The 27,036-nt window shown below is 35.4% G+C and overlaps 1 protein-coding gene across 1 annotated transcript; it reads left to right on the forward strand.

Annotated features, from left to right (window-relative positions):
* Positions 1-1,388: 1,388 nt before the first annotated feature.
* Positions 1,389-26,569, forward strand: LOC145592361 (uncharacterized). The gene is made up of 18 exons (XM_081648804.1): positions 1,389-1,786; positions 4,178-4,257; positions 4,841-4,891; positions 6,256-6,771; positions 6,906-7,164; positions 10,248-10,309; positions 12,348-12,527; positions 13,399-13,450; positions 13,538-13,819; positions 17,598-17,708; positions 18,310-18,501; positions 19,157-19,432; positions 19,710-20,330; positions 23,099-23,574; positions 23,652-23,712; positions 23,821-23,889; positions 24,283-24,753; positions 25,977-26,569. The coding sequence occupies exons 1-17, from the start codon at positions 1,514-1,516 to the stop codon at positions 24,367-24,369; spliced, it is 3,648 nt and encodes a 1,215-aa protein (XP_081504930.1). The 5' UTR covers positions 1,389-1,513; the 3' UTR covers positions 24,370-24,753; positions 25,977-26,569.
* Positions 26,570-27,036: the final 467 nt, after the last annotated feature.

Below are 27,036 nucleotides of genomic sequence, written 5' to 3' on the forward strand. Positions count from 1 at the left end.
CTCTTCACAACAGCCACAACCAACTCACCCCTATGGTCTTAGCAACTACCCTAACCCCGCCCATCCTACACCTGGGACATGGGCATCAACGTTCAATTTAATATAGTTTTGGGGTGGCAAGACCACTATGTAGCAGCAGGGGTGACATTCAGCTATACTAGCCCTAACAACACATTTTGAGTACTTACATAACGCTGAAAGATTCTATATTGGTTCTTTTCTGCAAAGTATCGCTACTTTAGTGGCGATTGACTTATTATATAAAATAAGGTCCGTGCTACCTTTAAATAAAAAATGCTTAGTATTTAAAAATTCAAACTGGGAAAGACAATTGTCCTCATCCTATAAAAATTCTCTATCTTTTTTTTTTTTCTAACGCAATGTGCCACATGTCATCTTACATTTATAATTTGTTTTACACATTATCTTTCTCAACTCTTTCATAAAACACTTCATCTTGATCTCCCCTACTCTATTCAACCTTTTACTTTTCTCTCTTTAATTTTAGTTCCTTTACCTTCCTTTTTTCAAGTCTCATTTTGAATTAAACTTCTAATAATCTAATTTCTTTAATTTAATCATGTTTTCGGTTACACATTACACCCATGATGATCTATTGGTATATCCTCACTCATCTCTCATTGCAAATTTCTATGAACAACCTGTGCATTGCACGGGCCATAAGGCTAGTTTCATTCATAAGCTTGTAATACATATATTTTTAGAAGCATATTAAACAATTTTTATCTTTGTTAGGCTTTAATTATACTTTTTTTTTTTCATTTTATTAATAATAAGATACATTCAACGCATATTTATTTTTTAAAATACACATATTTTAACATATACCGGGTAACTGGATATCCAACCGGTTCCGCTTCTAAAAAAATTGAGAGTTGAAATTGGAATCGGTCACTAGACAAAATTGAACCTAGTATTCCAATTCCAATTCCTCCAGTTCCTAATCGATTCCGATTCCAATTTTGAGAACTGATTGCTTAATTTACTATCCAAAATTAGACCCAGTGTTCCAATTCTTGTTCTGAGCCCGCCAATTCTCCGATTTCGGTTCCAATTTCACTAACCCATAATTTTTGCTTACCCTGTACATAATCTTTCATGCTAGATCACTGAAATTATTTTTTAATGAAGTAAACTTATTTTCATTGAAGTGAAATTATTTTTACTTTTAAATATCATCAAGACCCGCACATAGAATGACAAAAATAGCCTTCAAAACCTCACATAATCACACTCCCTTTCCCACTGACAAGAAATCCCCTCGGCCCTCCCCCAAAGCGCCTGCCAGCTAATACGTGCTCACACACCGAAATTTAAGAATTTCTATATCTCATTCATCCATTCATCCTTCCTTAAACACAATAACATTATAAGTTTTTATAATAAAAAAACCATAAACACTTGTTCTTTCTTCCTCAAATGCAGACTGATTTACCATACTTGAAATTCCTTTGATCGCAGAAATTCCGCCATTGAAGGACCTTCAATTTCAATGTCGAGTCGCTACAATAGCCCATCTCGTAGCCCTGGAAGAGGCACTACAACAACGGCGGCTTCGGCGTCGGCGAGGTTGCAGCTTGGTGCTGTCTCAAGGCTGAGATCTTCGTCGATTAAGAAACCTCCTGAACCTCTTCGTCGTGCTGTTGCTGATTCTCTCTCTTCTTCGTCTTCTTCGTCTTCGTTTTCTTCAATTTCTGCTCTTTCGTCTCATCATCCTTCTAGTAGTCCTTCTATTCATGCATCCGAAGCTTCGCGAACTCTTCGGGTTTGTTTTCGTGGTTTTCTAGGGTTTGTTTTGTCTGCATTTTGATTTTGAATTGCTTGTTTAGAATTCTGCTTTTTAGGTTAATTGTTGTTTTAATTGTAGTTTTTTCTGTTGTGGTGGATGTATTTTGTTGATTTGTTATGTAATGAATTGGACTGTTTGTTTACATTTGTTGAGAATTTTGGTTTGGAAGTTAAAAGTGAGTGCTTTGGGAGGATTTATTGTGTGCTTAATTGAAATTGTGGCAATTGAGGATTGATTTGATGTGAATCTTAGTGCTTTGAGCTTCTTTAATTTGCACGAGCTGAGTTTTCGTAGTTAGTCAGGGTGGTTGTGAAGTAGGGGAATGTAATGTGGGACTCTAGTATTGCGACATGAAGACTGATCATTAATTCTTCAGTTTTACTCATAGAGTGACAAAACCTTCGATTATTAGAGAATGCTTTGTGCCTAGGTTCATGGACCGTGTTTGTCTTAGTGCCACTGGAGCTTTTTCAGAGTGTACTATTCTTTCGCAGGAGCTGTTAGAGTAGGACTTTTATATTCGCTTTTTAAATTACTCTGTAGTCTACGACTTCAACCTGTTGTGCATGTTATGCGCATCTTGTTTTGGAGGCCTGTTGGTGTATTTATGAAGCACGGTCGATAAAGAAACTGATTGGTAACCAGTATATTTATATGTTTCTCCAACCAAGTTTTATCGTGGCTGTAAGCATGCAGAATGGTGTTGTTAGTAAATTGATGGTTTTGAGTATGAGCAATAAGCATGAGTTTTGCCATTGGAAGAATTACCTCGCAAAGGAGTTATTAATTTATAGGTGGTCATCAAGGATTGTAATCAATTCCTAGACAGTAGGTCTTATTGAGGGCAAAGATATAGTTTTTGAGGATGTATGGTTATAAGGAATCAAGAAAAAAACAAAGTGAACACCTTTATATATCTTTATTGCTGTTTTATGGTATATTTTTGTGATATTCTCTTCACTTTCAATTGTTTTTTGACAAAACACTTTCAATTGTTTTTTGACAAAACACTTAAAATTGTTCAAAACCCCCAAACCCATGAATCCTAGTTCCCCACCCCATTCTAGGGGAATGACTGATTGAGTATTTGAGTTGCCCCCTATTAGGGAATCAGGGAACAAAGATGTCTAAATTATAGTAAAAGAAAATCACCATCTTTCATTCCTTCCTCAAACAAATTCATTGCCAGAGCCCTCCTCACCACTCTCATGACCAGCTCTTGCACTACCCCCCAAACAGTTGTATCAGTCTGGAGAAAAGCAAGAATTTAATTTGTCCTGATTAATAATATCTCAGAAAACTCTATTCTTGATGAACTTATTTTCCTTATGCAGCAAGAAATTGTATTATTAGTATTCTGGCATATCTTCATTTCTTCCTAGTCCTAAGTCCACATATCCTTTGATGTATTTATCACCAATTGTTGCTAAAGTTCTTGAAGAAAGAGTAGTAGTCAGAGAGAATCTGACAAGGGAATACCTGTTTTTCAAGGTTGTTTTAATCAGGTTATGAGCTTAGCAATATCTGGTGTGCCTCACAACCAAAGGACTTTTTACTTCTACTAGTACCCATTCTTTTCTTTTATTTAAGTAGGGTTGCGTTATAAGGGAAGGGGAAAAAGATGGTGTGTGTAGTGAATTGCAATGGACCTGTCTAATTATTATTTAACTCTGCTCTTATGTTTCAATTATTCTTCTAGGGAAAATAGATGGTGTGTGTAATTTCTAGAATACGAAAGGCAGATACTTTTTTGGGACTCTAGCATTGGCCAGGATTAATACTAACAGGCCCCTTATATCTCACTGGATCTTTGCCTGCATTGTGGAACCAGTTGTGGATTCTACCCGCATTTTCTTCATTGTCATGTAGTGTGCAATCTTTGGGGGAAAGTTTTGCTTCTTTCATTTTTGGAATGCAGGTGCGTCTGGTGAGGTTTAGAAGAGCTAGGAAGAAAGCAGCTTGGAAGCAATGCTTTGCTGACTATTTCATGTTCTGGGAATGTGAAATTTATCTTCCTTGTAGACTATATCTGTTATGGTTTGCAGGAGCTACTCATATTCATATATTAAAAAAAAGGGGTGATGGTGTTATAGTTGCTGTTGTTGGAGGACAGGAGGATAGCTTGTTCTCTATCTTTTTACTCCTGGTCAATTGTTGAGAGTTATCTTCTTCTATGTGATTTGATATTTTGTACTTACAGGGCTATTATATTAGTGGTGAATTGCGGCTTCTGTTAAAGCTCATTTATATATCTTTTTTTGTGGCTTTTACATATGCGTTATACCTATGCTTACATGTTAAATAATTTTGTTGTTGAGATGAAACATGTTAAATGATCAAATAACTGATGTTCATGGTGAATATCAGGATTATTTGGCCGCTCCATCGACGACTGACCTTGCCTATTGTATTATATTAGAACATACTCTTGCCGAGAGAGATCGCAGGTAGCTACTTTTGCTCACCATCTCATCATATACAAAACAACTTGCGTGTATTGATTATAAGTACACATTTGTATTTATAGAATTTGAACACAATATCAGACATTTTTTTTACAATGACTAATTGATGTAGAATGTTACATCATTTCAATATAATATATCAAAATAAAGTTATGATCTCAAAATATTGAATATATTTTACAATGCCTAATTCATTAATAACCTCAATGTCTTTGTTGTAGGTTGTGTCAATATATGTTTACATAGGTATAGGCTAAGTCAATTGGTACATGACTAAATATTAGTTATTCTGTTGCATTAAAAAAACAAGTACTTTAAAAAAACTGTTAAACTAATAAACTAATAAAAAAAAACATATAGTCAGTGCATTTTCTGCAAGAATATGTCTGAGCTTATTTTTGGCTCTATTGATCAACATGTCAGAAAAAAGCAGTATGTAAGGGCTATAAGTTTATGAGTTGTTACACCCTGTGATATGTAATTGTCTTCTTTGAGACATCAGGCATCTATGGTTTGATGAGAACAATGACAGGTTTAGCCACTGATTCTTATTTTATTTGTGCAGCCCTGCAGTTGTTGCAAGGTGTGTGGCACTCTTAAAACGTCATCTCTTAAGGTTTGTTTATCTTCTCTTGTTTGTTTTATATGATAATATACTTGTGTGTGTTTCTACCCACTATATGATAGAATTGCAGCTACAGACCCAATTTAAAATCAAATTCAGGTTTCAACTTTTATGGGCGCATTAAGGTAGCATGACTCAAATTTAAAATAGACCTGATCCAACCTCATCGAACCCTACCTACACACCCGAATTGACACCTCTAATTGCTGCACTACTAAGACATTTTTTTCCATTATAATTTTTAAAGGTTTCCAAAATATGTACTCCTAGTCCTTTTCACCTTTAAATCTTATGTTACTGGCAAATTTAGGTCAAATATAGGAAAAAAAAGTTGGATAAAAGCTAACAAAACAATTTACGACTATAACTGTAACTTAGAATTTCAGATAGTGGCAAATTTAGTTTGAAGTCCAGGTAAGGAGTGTTTAGGTGAAAAGAAGGAAGTGTTGGTTAGAATATCTGATGGTTGAAGAATAAGAAGAGAGCTGTCCACTTCTCTGTCCCTATACTTTAAGCTTTTTTTTGCACGCTTAATTCCACTATGGAGTTAAATTTGCTCTCTGAACTACACAAGTTATTGTTAGTTGCTGACATCTTCGATGTGATTGTTGTATCCTGGAGCTTTTTAGTAGCCTTAAGTATTTACGTCTACATGTTTTGAGCCAAAATTTCCTTGTTCCCGTGAATTGAGTCTTTTGCTTTTGTGGATCTATTAACCGAAGAGTGATTGTTTTTGCTTCTAGTTCTCCACTTGAATGTACTCTGCTTCTTGCTTGCCTTTTGAATGTGGGTAGCACCCTCTTTTTGTCTTAAACTCTTTGGTCCTTCACATGGTAAAAGATCTATCAAGCATGGTAAAAGATATTTTGATCCTTCACATGGTAAAAGATCTATCAAGCATATATAGAATACCATGTTGGAGACTTTCAATGTTGGTATGCCAATTTGAGAGATCCAGTTCACATATCCCAGATGTCTGGAATGCTAACAATTTAACAAACCTCAAGCTATAAGTGTGGTTCCAAATTGTAGTCCGATTTCCCCGGGGGGGGGGGGGGGGGGGGTCACAGCAATTTATGACATTCATGAAATCGGTTGTCAGCCAGAACATATCTTTAGTGCTTAAGGAGAGATTACTGACAAGTCTGCCATTATATAAAAATAGTTTAAAATTTTAATAATTGCAACAAAGGCTATAAACTATTTACCTGATTGATTGTTCCAGAGCTAGGTACTGTTCTGATCCGCCCTATCTTTTTTCTTATGTTTGTCTTAGGTGTAGGATGAGTGTTGTTCCTTGATACAGCTTTTGACTTAAAACCTTGTGTTCCTTTTTCCCCCTGTCTTATGTTCAGATATAAGCCTAGTGAAGAGACGTTGCTGCAGATTGACAAATTTTGTGTACAGATAATTGCTGAATGTGATATTGGTTTGAGTCGGAAATTGTTGCCATGGTCACACTCGTTGAACCAGCAATCTAGTGCTGCAAAGGCTCCGGTCAATGGTGCGCCTGTGCCTGTTTCTAGCTTTGCTTCTGCATCACTTATGAAGTCACTAAATTATGTTCGTTCCTTGGTGGCACAACATATTCCAAGACGGTCATTTCAACCAGCAGCTTTTGCTGGAGCCCCTTCAGTGCCAAGGCAGACTCTTCCTTCGCTGTCATCTTTATTGAGTAGATCTTTCAATTCTCAGTTAAGTCCTGCAAGTGATGGAGAATCATCAGGAAGGATAGATACTACTTTATCTGTTCCTAGCCAAAGAAAGATTGAAAGTTCTGATGGAGTTGAAGACCTAGAATATATTACTGCTGATGTTCTAAAATGGCGCTGGAGAAGTGATCAAGACTCTGCTGCTAAGTTAATTGTTGGGTAATTAATTATGTTGTATATATCTAGTCATAGCTGGTATTATTGCATGTTGTAGGTCTCTAATTAAGAGTTTGAGATCATTATAGGGTATTTGTATAACTGTTGACCTAATCATAATATTTGTTTTGGTGCAGTGATAAATACTTTAACGCCCAAGACTTGACAAGATCTACTTTGCTTGACGTAGGCGCAGCTGCCCTACTTGTTTCCGACTTGGATACAAAAAAAGGCCAACCGTGGAGGCACTTTGGTACTGCTGACATGCCTTATCTTGATCAACTGTTGCAGCCCTCCTCAATGTCTTCAGTCACCAACAGTGCCTCTGCTCGTCATCACTTGAGAATTATAACAGCATCTAAACGGACCAAATCTGGGTCTCAGCAGATATGGCAAGTTATTTTTGGAAGTGCTCCCCCCCCCCCCCCCCCCCCCCCCAAAATCTGGTTTTTTGTCTATCTTCTTATGTCTATTCTTTTAATCTTTTATACAGAAGTAAAGGCATTTATGATCTGCATTTATACACACTTCTTCCTTTATTTTACCAAGTTAGGATTAGTGTTGTGGCCACCCTTTTTGTCTCTTGATCAGGAAGGAAGATATATATATGGTGTGCTCTCATTGTTTTACTTACAGAAGCACATAACCCATGGATTTAAAAGCGATGAAAACTTCAAGAGGGATCTAAGAATTCCCCAAGAGTTTTTTGGTTTAAACTTGGATGTGTGAGAAAGAACCTTGGTAGTAGTGAGAGAAAAATAGCCTGCTATAAGTGTTATCATCACCTAAATGTTAACCTCTTCCTTTTTTTGGATGAGTTGAACTTCATGAAGGAAGAAGAAACTAGAGGAGTGAGAATACGTGACATATGATTCTAGTTGGCTAAATCATCCATTGGAAAAAAAGAGGCTCTTGTTGCTGAAACTGAACTAAAAACTTTATCGAATTTATTTAAAATTGGAAAAAAAAAGAGGCTTTACATGGATGACTTGTTTGAATAGGCTTAGCATAAGTATAAAACTACAATTACACACATTTGTTTATGACTTTATGTCCTTGTTAAGTTGGTGACTCCAGGTTGTATTGTTTTTTGCATTGTGAGTTATGAGCTTTCCTTTAGAGATGGTTGTATTGTTTGCAGAGAAACATAGGTATCGACTGTCATGCCTTATTTTATCAATGCCCTCTTGTGTCTAAGGTTTGCAATGTAGGGAATGTTGTTTTTTGCATGTTGCTTGGACATTTTTTGTTACTATAAGCTCTTGTAAGAAATGCCTTTCATTTGAGCATGATTTAAGTGTTTAATCCTTTGCCAAGCTTGACAACTACTATATTCAGTGGGAGACATCTCTTGTATACTTATCCTTTTTCTTCGTTAATTGCACTTTGAGGCCTTAGCTTTCAAGTTTGTCTGAGATGTTAGTTCTGTCTTGGAAGTGATATTGGATAATGCATGATGGAAGGTTTTAAAGGTCTCCCTGTCAGAACAAATTCCTTCGGCTATAATTTTATTTAAACTACAATATATTGCAGCTAGCATGGTTACTCAGACTCGTCTCTAAGTGTCGTGTCCGACAAGGTGTCGGAGTGTTCGACATCTCAGTCCTAAATTTTGGTTGACACTTCGACACGGTCAAGGGAGTTTCTTGACTAATATTTAGGATACGGCTACTGTGTAAAGTATCCAAAAAATTTAATGCGACGCTTAAAAATAAACGTTTTAATGTTTCACGCTTAACAATACATAGGGAACATTTTTCTCAAAAAAATAAAAAAATAATAATACGGAGTCAGTAATACATAGGGAATTCCAATACACTTTTTTTTTGTCTTCTTTTGTTCCTTTCTCTTTCTAGTTTATACGTATTCTACTCTTTCTATCTTCTCTCTCCTCCATTAAATCAGATATTCAGATGCATGCAAAATTAAACTTAATCCCCTCTTTCTCTTCTCTTTCAAATTTCAAAGGCAGCATGTCATTTATTTTTGCAAACACTTCTTTCATTCTTTATCCTTTCATTCAACAGCCAGCCACCACAAATGGCAACCACAACTCACCGGCGATCTGTTCAATGTGCCAGAAAATACATCGGTGAAATCGGAATTTTCAGGCGACCAAAAGCCTATACTTTTATTGTCTATATGTGTCCTGCAAATCAGTAATTCACAAAATTTTGGTAAAAATTTGAATTAAACCCTAAAATTTTAAATTATAAATCTTGACTATCTGAAATCGATACCTATTTCAGACACTTTTCCGATCCCCGAGTCGACATTTTCCCGGAGCCGTGTCAAGGGTCTTGTCGCGCGTCGTGTCGTGTCGACATGCGACACCCATGGTTAAGGAAGGTGTTGGAGTAACCATGGCAGCTAGGGAACCATGGGTCGAACATAATTGAATTGCTAGATTTCTTGCCAAACATGGTGGACAGTCGAAAGCTACCAAGTGCTGAAATGACCTAAATTAACAGGCCACTTTCAGAGGGTAGAAACACCACATGAACCTTAAGTTAGCACTTTAATCACATTATCTTTATTTCCTAATATATTTGTGGCTAGACAAATTATTTCAATTTTTGTAAGATATAGTTGTTATTGTAAGAGTTAAGGTGTCTCTTTTATATGGAGATGACAGATGAGTGAAGTAATGTAAAAAAATTGAAGTTTTAAGGTTTTATATTTCAATAGTGAACTGTAACTCCTGAAGAGGAAGTCATGTGGCCTGTACTTAGATTGTGGTCAGGTAATGAAGATTGTTTTATTGAAAAAAACGACAATACTGTTACGTATTTACCTTTATTTAGTTCAAATCTTATGAGAAGATGGACAAGGTATCGTAATGGTCCGTATCAAGAATTGAGGTTTCGTAATAAAAAAAGTTTTAATGGTTAATCAAACAATTTATTACATAGCAACCTACATATGGTCCGAAATCCTATGAGAGGTGGATGAGGTACTTTCTACCTTTTGTTAGACTATGGTGACTGCTTCTGCTGCCTTTTACGAACATTGGAGTTGAATGTGTAGTAGATTAGTTGAAGGCGGTGGTGGTGTGTTTTTTTTAATTTTATTTTATTTTAATTTTGGGGGGGGGGGGGGGGGTAATGGTCCTTTAGGGGAGTGTGAAACTAGCTGCTGTGGTTTTAAGATGAATGCATTTGAATTTTACTATTGTTTGGCTGAATAAAGTTTATTTTCTGGTATATATTAGTGATGCTAGAGTCAAATTTATTTGTAATTGGTATGACGTTAACTGGGAAATTTATGAGCACAGAAGTCTAGGATGAATTTTCTATCTATCTAATTCAAACCGTAAATATGGATCTTTGAATAACTAAATGATCTGCTCAAGTAATGCTGGTGGTTTAAAACAACACAAATACCTTGAAATGTATATTCATTGTGCAGGTGTTTGAAGTATTAATTTTGGTAACTCATGTTGAATCTCATAGCTGGTTCTCTTCTTTTTAATCAGGGAGGATTGTTCAGTGAGCACATTTCGGCCACGGGCACGACCATTGTTTCAATATCGTCATTACAGGTAGGGCATAAGTGCTGAAAATCTCAATTCTGCTGAACTATTTCCACTTCATCTTTGCTTAATAGTGCTATCAGAAACCTTATAGTTGCCCTTCACTCGTGGAATGATGTTGCCTGTTTAGTTGCTTCCTTTCTCCTTACCATACAGAGATGCATCTGAGTCTTATTTGGCTCTATAATGACTGTAATTCATTTTTTCTGTTCTTTATTCTCTAGCGTAGAAGCAAAATGTCTCTTCCTAATACCTATTGTGATGATGGTGGTTCTCATTTGGTGCATTGCTGTCTTTTCATGGTTATTATTTAGTGTTTCTAATCTCTATGCTTTCTTGATTACATGAACAGATGCATGTGGTTGTATTGTGCTGCATTTATTTTGAATTGTTGAGGATGACGATACTGATGGTCTGTATTGTTTCATTGGGGATACTTTGCATATGCTATCAACAACTACTACTTTTACAGATCCTGCTGTGCTATGCCTTAGCTCTTTCCAGAAGACTTCTTGGGAAACATTGTCGGGGGAAAAAAATGAAAAAAAGTTCTTCCATCTTTTTTTGGTTGACACGTATTCCCTTTAGGGAAGTTATGTTTTTAGTTGTCATGGTTCTTGTTTGAGTAAGTTTTGTATTGTTACATGACAATTATACCCTCCCCCTTTCTCTCTTCCACATAATAAACCCCTTCTCTCTCTCCTCCTTACCCCCTCTCTCTCCCCTCTATCCACTCTTTCTCCTCTATGTTTCTTTTATCAATTCATTACTCTGTATGTTTTTTTACTCTCCAAAATCATCAAACAATAACAATGAATATAGTTTACTCCGTTAAAAGCATCATCCCTTTCATTAACCGCAAATTTATTGAAAAATACTTTTTTACTTCTAAATTTCCATCCCAATTGAAGCCACCGGGATTGAAGTTTAATAAAGCCAAAAAGCAATTGCGAAAAAAAAAAAAAAAAATCAAAGGAGTTGCTTGAATAATAGTGCCTGCCATTGTTGAGTCTCGAGCTTCTTTATTATCTTCTTTTCTCTCTCTAGAAGTTTATAGGTTAATTTTATTGATTTATTTTTTTATTTATTTTTTATTTATCTATCCAATATGTGGATTTAGTGCAGTGGGTCTTCTTATAAGAGGAGAGAGATTAAAAAACAAATAATCAAATAAAGACGGAGACCAATTTTGGTCCTGGAGGCTGTTCGAAGAGTATAGTAGGTTGGGTAATGTGAGGGAGTAAAGTAGAGGGCATTTTAATATTTTACATATCCTTTGCTTCCTTGTTATTCCATATACGTGCCAAAATGAAATGCATCTAATGATCCTTAGCTCTTTATTGTTCTCAATACTCTGTGTTCAATCCTGTTTGTTTATATATATTATCCGGGGTGTTTGGGGGGGGGGGGTGTTGAAGAAATAAGAAATACTTACGAACATACAAAACGCTCAAGATAGAATGATAAATTCACCCTTATTGTATTTATATTTTTTTATCACCTATATAAGTGCAAAGGGCTATCATTGTCATGCTTTGATTTTATATTATCATCATATAGGTGATAAATTTTCTTGGCTGCTCTCTCCTGAGTTGCTTGCTAATGTGGTATAATTATTGGGTTCTAACTTCAGACTTTAGGATCAGCTTGGAATCTTTTATGCTAATGGCTATTTCCTCTTTAAGAAAATACATCTTATCCATATCTGAATGACAAATGTGTTGCTGAAACTGTTTACAATAGGGTCTTTCTTGTTGTAGTCAATCCTAACCAAACTTTAGTAGATTAAAACTGTCACATAACATGTCCCAATAGTGAACCACTTTGTCACTCTTGAATTATGTTTCTACTTTGGTCTTTTTGAGTGCGTGTGAGGCTGTGAGATTGTTAAGCCTTGTTATTTGCTGATAATATATAGCATGCTTTACATATAAATTAATGTTACTTAAAAATTAATAGGTAAAAGCCGTAAAACTAGAAAGGTTATATGAACTTCCATGCTTATTTAGAGTTTTCACTGAATGTTTGTAATTTTTGCATGATTCAGTGAACAGCAGCCCCTAAAGCTGAATCCTACCGAAGTGGGTGAGGTCATAACAGCTGTTTGCTCAGAGACCTCCATGCCAACTGCAAATCTAATGACAATTTCAACAGGATTGAGTAACCATCGCGCAAAGCCATCCATTGACGTGGCTGTCAGTGTCCTTATTAAACTAGTTATTGACATGTAAGTTCTCTCACTCGTTATCTTTTGGACAGTGCCTATGTTACTTTTATTGGTGTACATGGTCTTTGGTTTAACGAGATTCTCATTCTAGATTTTAGTGTTTCCTCTGCAAATACTAAATACATATTAGTAATGCTTATTTTATTTATCACCTATAGAGTGATCATCATCAAATATATTCTAGATTAAAAGAAAATTATACTCACCCGTCCTATAATTAAGTTCTTGTTTGTGTTTTTTCACGGTATTTAAGAAATAGGAGGAAAAATTAGATAAAGTACATAAATAAAAGTAAAAAGTACAATCATAGACAAAAGTTAGAGAGAGAAAGTGGAAAAAGGTACAAAGCACGTGCAAAATTCAAGGGTAAATTAGGAAGTACAATAAATAAAGTTTAAAAAGTGAGGGTATAATGGTCTTTACATCCTATCCAAAAATAGAAATAGGAACAACATTTTGGTTCTCCAAAATAGGAAAACAGGAACTATATTATGGGACGGAGGGAGTACTTGGTTTTCATTTATAATTTTGCTTTTAATTTCATCATTTTTTTCCACATAAAAAGGGAGATCCTGTTTTTATCTTCTTGTACAATATATAAAATTTTTTTCCCTTGTGTAAATTATTTTTTCACATTATCATGAATTATAGGGTATTATCACTAATAGGTTACTATCCACTGCTCGTCAATTGTCATATAACATACAAGTAATATAAACATTCAACATGTGTCAATTTTTTGTAGATTCACGGCTTGTGATTATTGTATTCCTAGTAACCACCTATAACGTTTGTGAGTTATATGTGATTGTTTGCTGCTTCTAACTTATTTTGTTGGACTAAAATTATTTCTTTGCTTTTTTGTTTGCAGGTACATTTTGGATCCTGGATCTGCTGCTCCTCTCACTTTATCTATGCTTGAGGTACACTATTGACTGGATACACCTTTCTTATAGTATTCTTGTAAATTGGTATTTGTGCCTCTTATAACCCTAGGAACATGTTTTCAGGATATGGTTTGCTCTCCCAGACTGTCTTCTAGGACTCGTGCCTTTGACTTGATATTAAATCTTGCTGTTCATGCTCACCTATTGGAGCCTGTTGTGCTGGATGATGTTACAACTATTGACGAAGATTATCCTCAAGACTTATCCTTGGACAGCGAGGCTCAAGTGGGGAGTCAGAGAAAGAGAACAGATTCTAACAAAAACGCCGGGGATTCCTCAGCAATTGATGATTTTGAATCCTGGATATTAAACATCCTCTATGAGATTCTTTTGCTTCTAGTTCAGGTTTGTTCTGTCGTGCTTTGCTATTTTTTGTTTTCTTTTTTATTTTTTTTAACATTATTGGAATAGCTACTAAAAATGACCCCTAGCTTGAAAATGGAAAGTGTCCAGCGGGCACGCTTCATCTGAGCTTATTGGAAGCTGAATCTAATGATTCTAGTGGAGGAGATGGATTCAGGGATGTGTTTCTTTTGTGTATTTTTGAGTTTTATCTAATGAGTTTCCTAGGTAGTGGTTTTACTTCTCTTGGGTTGAGGCACGGTGATTTTCGTTCACCTTATTTGTTTCTTTGGTAGTTGATGTCTTGAGTGGGATGCATCGTAGGGGAGTAGAGTTTGGTTAGATTTTCATATTGGTAGACAAGAGGTGCTTGCTTTTCTTTAGGCCTTGGGGTTTGTATTAATCTCAGTCAAAGTTACTTCTAATCTAGCTATACACTTCCTTTTCCTTTTTAACATTCTGGGTATTGCTAAAAGACTAAAAAGGCTTATGAGAGGATTTTGTGTGCTCTGCTGGGGTAGGTGGATGAGGATGGATGATCATGTAAAATGGCAGTTTGATTGTAGATCTAAGTAAGAGGGTGGCATGGGTTTAGGTAATTTGGTGTTGAAAAATATTGTTTTTTGTGGAAAGTGATTGCTTTGCTTTCTGCTCTGGGAAGCAAGTGATATGGAGCAAATATGGAATTCAATGGAATGGATGGAATCGATGGATGCACTATCAGCTTTTCTGGTTCCTTTCACTAGTCCTCAGCAGTTAGTTCACCAGTTTCTTTTCTCTTTTTTATTTTTTATTTTTTCCCCTTGGCTAATTGTAAGGTGGCAATGGAGAGAGGAGTGTTTTGTGGAAGAATTCTTGAGCAAGGGGTACAGTTCCTTTCACTAGTCCTTGCAACCACTTTCCACAAAAAACAATATATATATATATATATATATATATATATATATATATATATATATATATATATATATATATATATCTTTTTTTTTTCTCTTGGCTGATTGTAAGGTGGTAATGGTGAGAGCAATGCTTTTTGGAAGAATTCTTGGGCAGGTGTACAGTACTTCGTGGATTTAGTATAATTTTCTCCTTTCTATGTTCAATCATCTGCTCATTTTTACTCCTATTTCCTTCTTTAAGGCTAGGAATGGTAAAAGTTTCTCTTGGAGTTTTCATTTTTGGAGCAACACTTTTGATAGGAACTTGGGGGACCTTAAAAACTGGCTGGGTATTATTCTCCTTTTGTAATTCCCAGGAGTATTTTGTTGGATCTTCTTCTTTGAGGAAAGTTTGATACACGCCTTATGGGTAATAATTATATCCAACAAATTTGCTTCTAAACCGGCTCCATTCAATCCTTTGGGCTTTCCATTTGGGCCTTGTTGTTCAATTACATTTTCCTTCATTGGACTATATCATTTTATGAGTCAACCCTTTGTTAGTCAAGTGCCAATGTCAAGATAAGTGGAGAAATTTAATTTTGGGTGTAACAAATGCCCCCTTGATTTGTGTGGTTGATGATGTTTGAAACCAGATAAATTGACTTAACTTAGCAAAATTATAGAAGTATTGAGTCTGTTTAAACGCTAACATTAAGAAATACAGAAAGCATTCAACATAACTTCATGTAGTATATAATTAAACATGTTCAGAAGAAAGAGCATTTCAAAACATAAGAGTCTTGAATCATGAATGCTTTTGAATAAAGGCCTAAATATATACAGAAATATATTTATTGAGAGGCCTCCTAGTAATTAGCATTATCTTTGATTTTAGCCACCACCTGTTGTAGGTTAGGATTTTCAAAATACCCTTCAAATTCATCATTGCTAGGCTCTAGCAATTTTCGGTTAACTCTGTTGTGATAGATGATTTCATCTTCCTAGCATGTGCACTTGTACAACATTGTGTGTATCTCTTATAGTACTTGCTGGAAAATGAAATCGCTCTATCCAGCAATTTCTTATCCAAAGAAGGTAGATAAACAGCCTAACTTCCTTGCCCAACCTTTGCAAACCAAGGCAGGATTGGACCCATCGCTTGTTAACTCTTTTGTTAAATCTATCTCTCTTCATGTTCCTGTAGTTTCGTCTCCACTTAGAGCATCTGTCCGCACGCAGATGGTGGTTTGCACATTCAAGTACCAAATTCTTGTAACACATAACCAGAATTTGTCAGCCCTAGACCAGGCATGAAAATTGCAATTTGATCTGGGTTCATGTGATGAACTTCGACTCCTTTAATTTCTTCATCATCGCCAATGTGTTAAGGTTTTTTTATTTTTTTTTCTCTTTTTCTTTTAGATAGGAATTAAATCTTCAGCCATTGAAAGTATTTTTCTTGTGATTTGGGAGAAAATGAGTTAAGTTTTCGAAAGATGGAGTGAGAAACTATATGATCAGAGTGTAAAGAGAGAGTAACTTCTATTGAATAGAGTTTGGTGAGGGAATTAATGCTCTTTCTTTTGTACATATTTAAATATATATTATATGAAGTTAAATTGAATGCTTTTTATATTTCTTAATATTAGCGTTTAAACACTCAATACTTTTATAATTTTGCCAAGTTAAGTCATGATTTGTCTGGTTTCAAACGCCATCAACCACTCAAATTAGGGGGCATTTGTTACACACAAATTAAATTTCTCGACTTATTTTGACTTTGGCGCTTGACTAACAAAGGGTTGACTCATAAATGATATAGTCCAACGATGGAATATGTGACTTAACTACAAGGCCCAAATGGAAAGCCCTAAGGACAGAATGGAGCTGGTTTAGAAGCAACTAGAACATTTCGAATTTTATGAAGACCGGCGCCAAGAGACATAACCGTGTGGTGTTTATTGGAGTTAGTGGGATAAATCGCACTATATGTGTCTATAAATAGAGGAAGATGTCCAGGAAAGAAGTATTAGCAAATCAATCAACAAAGCATTTCATTTTTTTAAAGTAAAACCTTAGTATGTGCTGTAGATCAGGCCGTTCCTTCCAATTGTATGAACATGGAGATAGTCTTTCCTTCGACTTATACAGTTGTAGCCTTGACTTTATCTCTCAAATAATGGAAAGCATTTGCATCTTTTGTCATATGTTTACCCATTCGTTTCTTTAGCAATTTAACTTGTTTAACTTATTTGAGGATAACTTCTTTACTGTTTTGTTGTGTTACGTTAGCGAGGTTATCAATCATTTAAAACTAGTAACAATAGGGGCAACCCCTTAATACTCTAGAACAAGATAGGGTATTTGACTTGTTGGTAAAGAACACTATTTCCCTCAACAAGTTTTTTGGCGACTCCTTTTGTTAGAACACCTATTGAAAATGCATTATTGTCATCTTTTTCCTCTTTCTACTTCCATTTGAAAGGCTAAGGTTAAGCAGGTGAAAGCGTTTGTTTGTTGATTAGGTTGGGTTGGACTTTGGACATAGGACATTTTCTAGTGCATTTACACCCTATCACTAGGTTGTATGCTTGGTTACCACTTCAGTATGCTAAGTTAGCCCTAAGTTTTTAGCCATCTTTGTCTCAGTCGAGGGTTCTCATAATATTATGAAAAGCTATATTTTTCCTTGATATGCCTTTGTAGCTATCTTCTGTTCTCTAAAGACACTTGATAAATACGTGCTAGTAACGCAAGCAGCCGAAGTATAGTTGTCATATATGCTTGTAGCTAGTTAGATAGAGAAATAATGATGTATCCTACTTGTTTTAGTTTGTTAAACTACCTCATTGAATTTTTGGTTTATAACATCTGTGATCTTATGTTTTTGAAATTCGCAGATAGAAGAGAAACAAGAATCTGTCTGGGCATCTGCTTTAAGTTGTTTGCTTTATTTTGTTTGTGATGGAGGCAAAATACGAAGGATTCGACTGAAAGGCCTTGATATAAGGGTGAGTCGTTTGCTTCCGTAAATAGGATCTATATTTTGCTTTGAATTTTTTAGCTGCATGCCCTTTTGAAATTATTAGCTGAAAGAAACTATCTGATGGCAGCTTTCCTCTTTTATTCTCTCTCTCTCTCTCTCTCTCTCTCTTGGGGGGGGGGGGGGGGGATATTTTTGTTGAAAGTGGAAAATTTAAAAAGTTGATATTTTGAATTAGACAGTGAAACTAATTAAACAACATTTTGCTTGATATCATTTGCTTCTCATTAATTAATAAAGTTATTAATGCAGAGTGGTACGAAACTATAATTGCTGCAATTAGTTTTGTACTATTACTTGATGAAAGTTGCTTCTCAATTAGTAAACATATGCTGTCAAAGCTATTATAATACTTGATAACATTTGCTTCTCTGTAATTAGTAAATTTATGCAGTTGAAGTTAGTATAGTAATAGTACGAAAGTAAAACATTTGACACGGAGGATATATATACTTTCAAATATTACCTACCTACATCATCGAAAATCGAGAGAATGGATTAAATTACCCTATGCTCTTCTCAATGGTTTAATCTGTTGACTGGTATCTCTTGTTTTTATCCATTTTCAGGTTGTAAAGGCATTGTTAGAAGTTAGTAGAATGAGCTCATGGGCGGAAGTTGTCCATTCAAAGCTCATATCAATATTAGCAAGGATGTTCTATGATCTTCCTGATGAACAGGGTACAATTACTACAAGTACCCCCAAATTTCTTGCAGAGCAAGTTGATATGATTGGAGGGATTGATTTTATCTTCCTGGAGGTATGCTGTCATTTGTACAGGATCTTAACTCCCCATGTGTGCTTGTCTCACCCCCCCCCCCCCCCCCCTTTTTTTCTAAATAAGGAAAGGATCTGATCAAATGGTTTGTTAGTTGTAGAATTGCTTGAAATTCTATTGTTGATAAACCATTATAATCGGTTCAATATTTTGCCAAAAATTTGATCTCTCTCTTTTGAGTTTTGATGATTCAGACACTCGGACTGCAGATTAAACACCCTTTTAATAATTTTTATTTTTTATATTTTATTTTCCTTCCAATTCTACATTTAAAGGTATCCCTATTAATTGCTAGGGATATATATGTTAGATGTGATGTGTAGTTGTGTACTGTATTTAGATGGAATAGACAAATTATTAATTCGTTTGTTGACATTATCCTTTGAGCGTGATTGGGGCATTGCATCATAGCCATTGATAGGATATTTGAGATAAAAAAAATGATAGCCAATTAGTCTTTTAATTAAAATTAAATTCTTATTCCAAATTTAACTGATATAAGCAAAAGAAATTCACTGTCAGATTAACATTTTCTGTCAAGGATGTTCATGTACGCTCTAGTATTTCAATATTCTGTACTTCTGAGTTCCAAGTGCACTTTTCCCTTCTAATTTTGTTTTGTCACTTTTCAATGCAGTATTCACTTGCTAGAACAAGGGAGGAGAAGAGAAATCTTTATTCATTGCTTTTTGACTATGTTTTGCATCACATTAATGTGGCAAATATCGCTACTGGAGGCCCTGAGTATTTAGTTGATGAGATTCAACCCCTTGCGACTTTGCTGTCTCTTGCCAATGCTCCTGAAGCTTTCCATATTTCTGTTAATCTAGGAGTTGATAGGATTGGAGAACTCTTGAGAAGATCAGTTTCTTCTGCATTGTCCAGATACTCAGACAGTGAACAACTGAACACCGTAATCTTCTTCATTTTGCTTCCCTCCTTATTTCATCTTGTATGATTTATTATCTGCAAATGTTCATATGAATTAAAGTATTTGTTCTGTGATATTATCCAAATATTAATTGAGACTTATTAGCCATGCGTTTTCTTGAAGAAATTCTGAAGCTGTTACTTCGTTGCTGGTTTGTTAATGGTTTTGGCCTTTATAGGCTGTTTGTTCAAATGTTACAAATCTAAGCTTCAAGATGTTCGCATTTTAATCTATTTTGGTATTGCCTTCTTATATCCAGATCCTCGAGAAGGTTATGAGTGAGTTTGATTCAATTATAAGCTCATTTACTCACCTACAGAAAGAGTTTTCCGACATGAGACAGCACACCAAATCATATAAACTTTTGAAAAGCATTGACGATGGAGTCATAGGAAGGAATGTTAGCAACGACGCTAAATTATCGTGGGCTACATTGCACTCTCTTCTTCATTCTGATAGAATAGCTTGCCGTCAGAATGGATATATTTGGTTAGGTGATCTGCTTGTTTCTGAAATTAGTGAGGGGAGTGATGGAAATTTGTTTTTGAGCATCAGCAGCTTGCAGCAGCAAATTGCCTTAGTTGACCTGAAAGATTCTTCTGCTCTCTCTGATATTCCAATGTCTATCTGGCTTATGTGTGGCTTGCTGAAGTCAAAGGACAGCACAATCAGAGCAGGGTTCCTGTTTGTTTTGGAAGTACTTCTTATGCGATGCAAGTGTCTTTTGGATGAGAATGAGCTTGAGGGTTCAACCAGAAACGGTGGCGATAGTCTTCCAGATCATTGCCTTCAAAAGGCAAATTCAGTGATAGACATCATGAGTAGTTGCTTGTCTTTAGTGGCTCAGATAAATGAGACTGATCACTTCAACATTTTGAAGGTATACTCCTCAATCCTGCTCCTACTTTTATACTCAATCCTGGCTGCATTGATATGTCAGTTATAAATTTGTGAATCATTGTCCACTAACCTGTTTACCTGACCATGGTGTTCTTGATACAATAACACTATGGATACGATAGGCTTCTAGTGTTTTATGTGAGTAGTAGAAATTTTAGATAAAAACAACAATTGTATATTTCCTTTTTTTTTTTTTTTTTTTCCTTTTTTGGTTGTTTTCAAAGAATCGTGTACATGGGACAGTAAACTATTTGCTCTCATTTGTGCAAAAAGAGATACGTTTTCTGCCACCATTATAGTTGTCATTGATTCTTATTATTTCTTACATGGTACCGTTTCACAAAAAAAAAAAAAAAAATAAAAAAATAAAAAAAAAAATAAATTTGGGGGCTGGTTTCATGGACACTAAAAATTCTCTAGCTTTGTAATATAAAATACTATGCAAATTTTGGTGATGCCAATCTTAGTAGTCCATCTTGGGGGTGAAAGAATAATATTACTATATCTTGTGTCAAGAAAAACTATCTTGGTTAGACTCAGAAACATGATTTATTACTATTTCTTGTGTCAAGAAATACTATCTTAGGGGGTAAAGAATAATATTGCTATATATGTGCAAATCACTATTTCTTGTGGCATGTTTGAAATGGGTTAGATCAAGTGAGGGTTGGTAATGCATCAATGTTGGCCATAGGAAATGAAGTTTAATTTAGGAACTAATAGGTTTAAGTTGGGGACTCAGCATTTGAAGATCAAAATTCCACCCATTTATGCACATTGGCCCTTAACTTGTTTAGAAAGGATCAAAGTATCAGTGGTAGATAATAATTCTGGTAATTCTATAGTTCAACAAATATCCTATGGTAACAAATGAGTAAAGCCTTTTTCTCTTCTGGGTTGGGAGAAGCAGTGTATTAAATATTTTTGGGAGCTTCTCCAGTCAAGAGCCGCCTGGCTCTCATACATGCAAAGGGAAAAAACTAAGAGAACATGAAGGGAAAGGATTTAAGACATCGAGAAAAGGATTTTGAATCTTATTTATATGGTTTAAATAGGGAAAATAGATCTTGAATTGATTCACCTTGATTATAACATTGACTATGGGAAATAAGGGTATTTATTCCTTTTTATTTTCTTAATTCATGGAAACCAAAGGGGCCCCCTGATTAGTATAGAGATTTAGATGGATAGGATTTGGTAATTGTATATTTCCATTACAAATAGCTTTCTTCTGTCCTATGTTATAAGAGTCTCATATCAATTATTAAGGAAAATTTTCAGTAAGAACATTGGTTTGTTAGTGAACTGAATTATGAGCAAATGGTTTCTAATGCATAGTAGAAGTAGATACATTGATTGGAATGACAAAAAGGAATAGATTTCTATTCAATACGTTATCTCTCTCTTTCTCTCATTCTATCTGCTAGAGTCATAGTGAAAGATCCTAGGCTCTGAGATCATCATATTCCCATTTTATTTCAGTATATATCATGATTAGTCTCGGGATTAGTCATGCTAATTGATGTGAAACGCCGTCCCTGATAATGACCTATGGCTATCAATGTCCTATACAAAATAAAGAAACCGAGGTGTTAGTGTTTTACTTTGATCAAGAGCTTGGCTCAACTTATAAAGAAATACCTCAAGGTCCACTGGTTTCTCTTTTTGTATTCCTCTAAATGCAAAGACCAGCTGGACAATGTGCTTTTCGCCATGGTCAATCTTTCCTTTTTGGATTGAAGGTAAGATTTCCAATTTTGTGTCTTTTATGGATCTTCTAAGTAATTGGGTCTCAAAATTTATTTCTCTGAGAAGCATCCCCAAATATAAAAACCTGCATAGAAGATGGAACTGCTGAAGATGCTGCATTTTATGCCCATAGAACCTAAAAAAAATAAATTAAAAAAAACACAAATGTTACATTTCCAAGCCAACTAGAGCTGATTGAATTTGATCTTCTCAAATACTTGAGGGCAACACCTCAAGTTTCTCTGTAGCTTGCATCATATCGACTATACTTGGATATTAATGATCAGTTTTTGATTCAAAGAATCAGCCCATTTTTATTGAAAAAACAAATATCTTTCAAGAATAAAGTGCTATCTATATCTGTACCACTACTTGGTTGCTTTTTCTTTCTAGGCTTTTTCATAACTGATCTTATATAATCTACATTAATATCTGTTGTATATTTTAGGGAATAAAATCAGTTTTTTCTTGAACATCTGACCCAAAAATTTCTAGACAAGATCCTTTTTCCTCTTATCCAAGCTTTTTTTTATTTTTTAACTTAAAATTCCGTGTCATCAGCAAAGAGCAAGTCATAGACTTTAGAGTAGCTTTTGTATTCCATAGACCTGGCTATAGCCCCCCACACCCCCCTCCCCTCCCCCCCACTGAACTTTTATTACTCGTTGAATTAATTTGATCATCTTTCACCAAAAACCCAAGAAAGCTTCAGAACTTTTGAAATTTTGCTTTATATATTGATTTTTGCTGCACTGAGCTTTTTGAGCCCACAGCTATACATATTTGAAAATGATGTGCCTGTATTTAGGTTGAAGGAACCTTTTGAATTCATGGGATGTGTTCTTTGTTATTCAAGCGGTAATTACAATAGTTAATTCTTCTGTGTAGCTGTATTCTATGTTTGTGTAGTCTAAGCTACTATTAATATGGCATGAATGGGAAACGATGTTGAAGATGTTTGTTTAAAATGGAATATGATTATTTGCCATCTCTGTGCAGATGTGTAACATTCTATTCTCCCAGCTCTGCCTGAAAGTCCCTCCAGCATCTACAGATGCAGGTCATCTTGGTGGAGGTTCTAATACCATGGATATTAACAATAAGGCCAATTTAGGCGAATGTGTTCCCTTGCAAGAGACTATTCATCGTAGAGGACTTGAGGATGTTGATAACTCCTGTAGATCATTAGTTTGTGAGACATCATCGATGGCCGCTTTGCTTCTTCAAGGAAGTGTTGTTGTTCCACTGCAGTTGGTTGCACGTGTTCCAGCTGTTTTATTTTATTGGCCCTTGATTCAACTTGCTGGTGCTGCGACAGATAACGTTGCTCTTGGAGTTTCTGTTGGCAGCAAGGGAAGAGGAAACCTCCCGGGCGCAACGTCAGATATTCGTGCTGCCCTTCTTTTACTTCTAATTGCAAAATGCACAGCAGATTCTGATGCTTTTCAAGAAGTTGATGGTGAAGATTTTTTCAGGTAATATCTCGTTTTTCTGTAAGAGATTTATATTGTCCACGAGTAAGTCAAAGAAATGAGCACTTTCTCTTTTGCAGACAACTTTTGGATGATACGGATTCGAGGGTGGCTTATTGCTCTTCTGCCTTCCTTTTGAAGGCAAGAAATTTTATTTTGTGTCTAATTGTTCTTTTATATGTGTGACTTTAGTCTCTTCGAAATAGCTATGTTTAATATTTACAAATAGTTCTGTATATGTAATTGCAGAGGATGATGACGGCAGATTTTGAAAATTACCAACGTAGGCTTCAGCAACTTGTTTTTAGGGCTCAGCAGGTATAGTCTAACTACTTCCTCCATTTTTTTTTAATCACAGCGTTTGAGATTTTGAACTATTCACACAAGCTCCTTTAGCCTCCTTTTTTGAACTATACGTTAGAAAACTATAGTCATGTGGAATCTTGTTAGGTTTGGCTTGATTTATACTTCCACAATATTAATTATTTTATAATTTTTACGAATGTATAATAAAAGATATTAATGATGTAATATGTGCATTGGCAAGCGTGAATGGCTGTTGTATTACCAAGGATAAAGAAAATAAGTACGCGTGGTTGCATGCATGATGTGACTATATGCAACTCTGTTTTATCTCCTGTTTTGGTATTATGATGGATCTATCACCTGGCTTGACTGTCCTTATCTTTTCTTTTTAACTCTATACTGCAGAGCAACAATGAAAAACTGTTGGAGAACCCATATCTTCAGATGTGTGGGATACTTCAGTTGTCAAATGATTTTGGAAGTGGATTGTAATGAAAGAGATTTTGAGATGTTGCTTGTCTCTCAATGCTCTTGGTCTTCTTTTCTGTTGTTGAAAGAAGCAGAGAATGTGGCTGAGATGTGGGGTTAGGAGCAAAATTGTGTCTTGGTTTTGACCATTTGCTGCTTAGGATGTGATACCCTACTCTGGCTCCCACATTTCGGGTGAGAGGTATCAATGAAGATGATATAAGGTCTGATTACTCTTCAGTAGCTAAACAAAATGAAGTTCAACATTGGGGTGAAGTTCAGGATTAAGGATACAATTATGAATTGAAATTGTGAGCAGAATTGCTGTAAAGTTTATCAGTAGCTCACATTAGTTTATGTTCATCATTCCTTTGGTTGCTTCACTCACATACGACTTCGTCTGCACAGGTATTTCTGCTTCCTATGTAGTTGTTTCAGTTGGATAATTGTTAGTCGTTTCAGGTAGATATGATATTTCCACAGTTTACTCTGCAAAAAGTGCTCTTTTCTTTTATTATTTAATTTTAATTTATATATATATTTTTTTAATCATTTTTGGTTTTAACACCTGAATTGTTTCTTCAATCAAGTAATCCTGAATCAAGGGTAGTTGATTTAGAAATTACTAGGATTCTAAGCACCTATTGGAGCAAACCAAAAGTGAGTTCTAAAAAGTCAATCAAATAGATTTTGTTTATTCTCTTCTTACAACATGTCTAGCCAGCCAGAAAATGGACCTGATTGGTCCTCGTAAGGCTTTCCCTTCCTTGAACCAAGAGGCTTGGACTATTAGTCCGCTTAGAAAACAAGGCTCAGGACAGGGGCCTTACCGTCTCTTAGATCAGACTTTGCTTTTCCAGGCTCCAGGCTAGAGAAAGGCTATTGTATATGTGCTGTTAGGAAAAGGAGTTAAAAGGCTGACATTAGGTCGTGACTTAATGTGAAGACTTGAACTACATCCATATATACTTTTTATAATAGGTAAAGCCACTATCATATTGAATTACAATAACTCATTAGGAATTCCCCTCATGAGGAGGGTTTCTTAATAGCTACTTGGTTGATATTTTTACTCATTCTAGGTCAACCCGAAGAGAACCTCTTTTTTACTCATTCTAGGTCAACCCAAAGAGAACCTACTTGGTTGGAATAAAAAGGGCATTTGTTTATGAGCTAGCTAAATATTTGAAATTTGACTATTGACTCTTACACGATTTTTTGGACATTCAACAAATGAGAATGATAGATTTTTGTTTGATCGTCTTTGTTTGGTTTAATTTACACTTTATTGTGGCCTTGTGCGCAGGTGGATTCTTGTAAATTTTGTTTTTCTAGTGAGATCTATTTTCCGTTGACAAAACTTGTAGATTGTCATTTTTGGGAAATGATCTTGAGCCTCACGCATACCTTGAAACAATTAGTGGTTGGCAATCCAAGAAAGTCAACCAGACATTTTGTTTATTTATATGTTTCTGTTCATGAGTTGTTTTGAGTCAACTGCTCCCGTAGATTGAATATGTTGATTGTTGTGTTTTAGATCTTATATCTGTTAACTTACACAATCTTGCTTGTAAAAATCTGTACTACTTGGTGTTTTCAACGTTGTTTCTAATTATTCTCTGGATTCCCAGATCTGGATACGATGTTTGGTTCATTTTTGGAGAGTGATTGCCTGAGTAATACCCTCTGTTAATTGTACACTGGAAGGAGAGAATCTTGGAAAAAGAGACCCACCCTTATATATTTCCAGATTACTTACGGCGATTTTTATTAGCCTGGTGAAGCCTCCCTGGCTGACAATTTTAATAAAAGTTTAGTGGAACTCGGTGACAGCTTGTAACAATGACTTCTTGTAGCATAATGATCAACTTTGAAGTTAGAGATAGATGGGAAGGGTGCACATCTCCGCTTTTAAGGGGCTGCTTCCACCAGAAAAACAGCATCAATATGATATGCCTGACACATATTTTCCTTGACACCCATGTAATTTATTCATTTGATTTGCGCTGTAAATTTGTAGTTTTGCCTTTATTCCTGATGCAGTTTTGTAATAGGCAATCCAGTTATTTACTTTTTTTTTTTTCCTCTCATATGTATCATATCCAATTTTGACGTACATTGGGAAATTATTCACCAAGTATGTTGTAATTTTTGACATCTTGTATAGTGAAATGTTTCAAGGCAAAGCTTGATATCAGGTTATGAAAACACATTGCCTTTCCGGTTTATATTGATCCATCAGCAACTCAGCAAGTACATTGCACAAACTATTGTCGATTCATGTACAAGGCATATTTCAACAACGCCATTTTCATTTACGGCAGCCAGAAGAATGATCTAATACTCAATTAGTCATGAATATAGATTATCTATTCTTACAAGACACGCATCCTTCAACATTGACCCAAGCCAAATTCTGAATTTCTCTTTTTATCTTCAATTGTTTTTCTGAAATTCTTTTTAACATTTTTTTTTTACATGCCAAAATTGACCATCTTTTTTGCATATAAGTGATATAACTCTCTTTAGCGCCGTTTGACCCAAAACACACTTGCAACAAGTGTGCCCATGGTGCCAAGAAAACTGAAAGAGTTATTCCCTTTATTTAGCACCATTGACCCAAAAAGTGAAAAAACACTTGCTACAAGTGTGCCCATGGTGCCAAGAAAACGGACTGAAAGAGTAGACTTC

The sequence above is a fragment of the Chenopodium album genome, chromosome 18 (genome assembly GCF_948465745.1).
Source record: "Chenopodium album chromosome 18, dcCheAlbu1.1, whole genome shotgun sequence".
In the NCBI taxonomy this organism is placed as follows: Eukaryota; Viridiplantae; Streptophyta; class Magnoliopsida; order Caryophyllales; family Amaranthaceae; genus Chenopodium; species Chenopodium album.

Excerpts from the sequence above, each read along its gene's own strand:
- LOC145592361 (XM_081648804.1), top strand. The coding sequence starts at position 1,514 with ATGTCGAGTCGCTACAATAGCCCATCTCGTAGCCCTGGAAGAGGCACT. Across the intron at positions 6,772-6,905 it reads GCTGCTAAGTTAATTGTTGG|TGATAAATACTTTAACGCCC; the intron begins GTAATTAATTAT and ends GTTTTGGTGCAG. Across the intron at positions 20,331-23,098 it reads ATCACTTCAACATTTTGAAG|ATGTGTAACATTCTATTCTC; the intron begins GTATACTCCTCA and ends ATCTCTGTGCAG.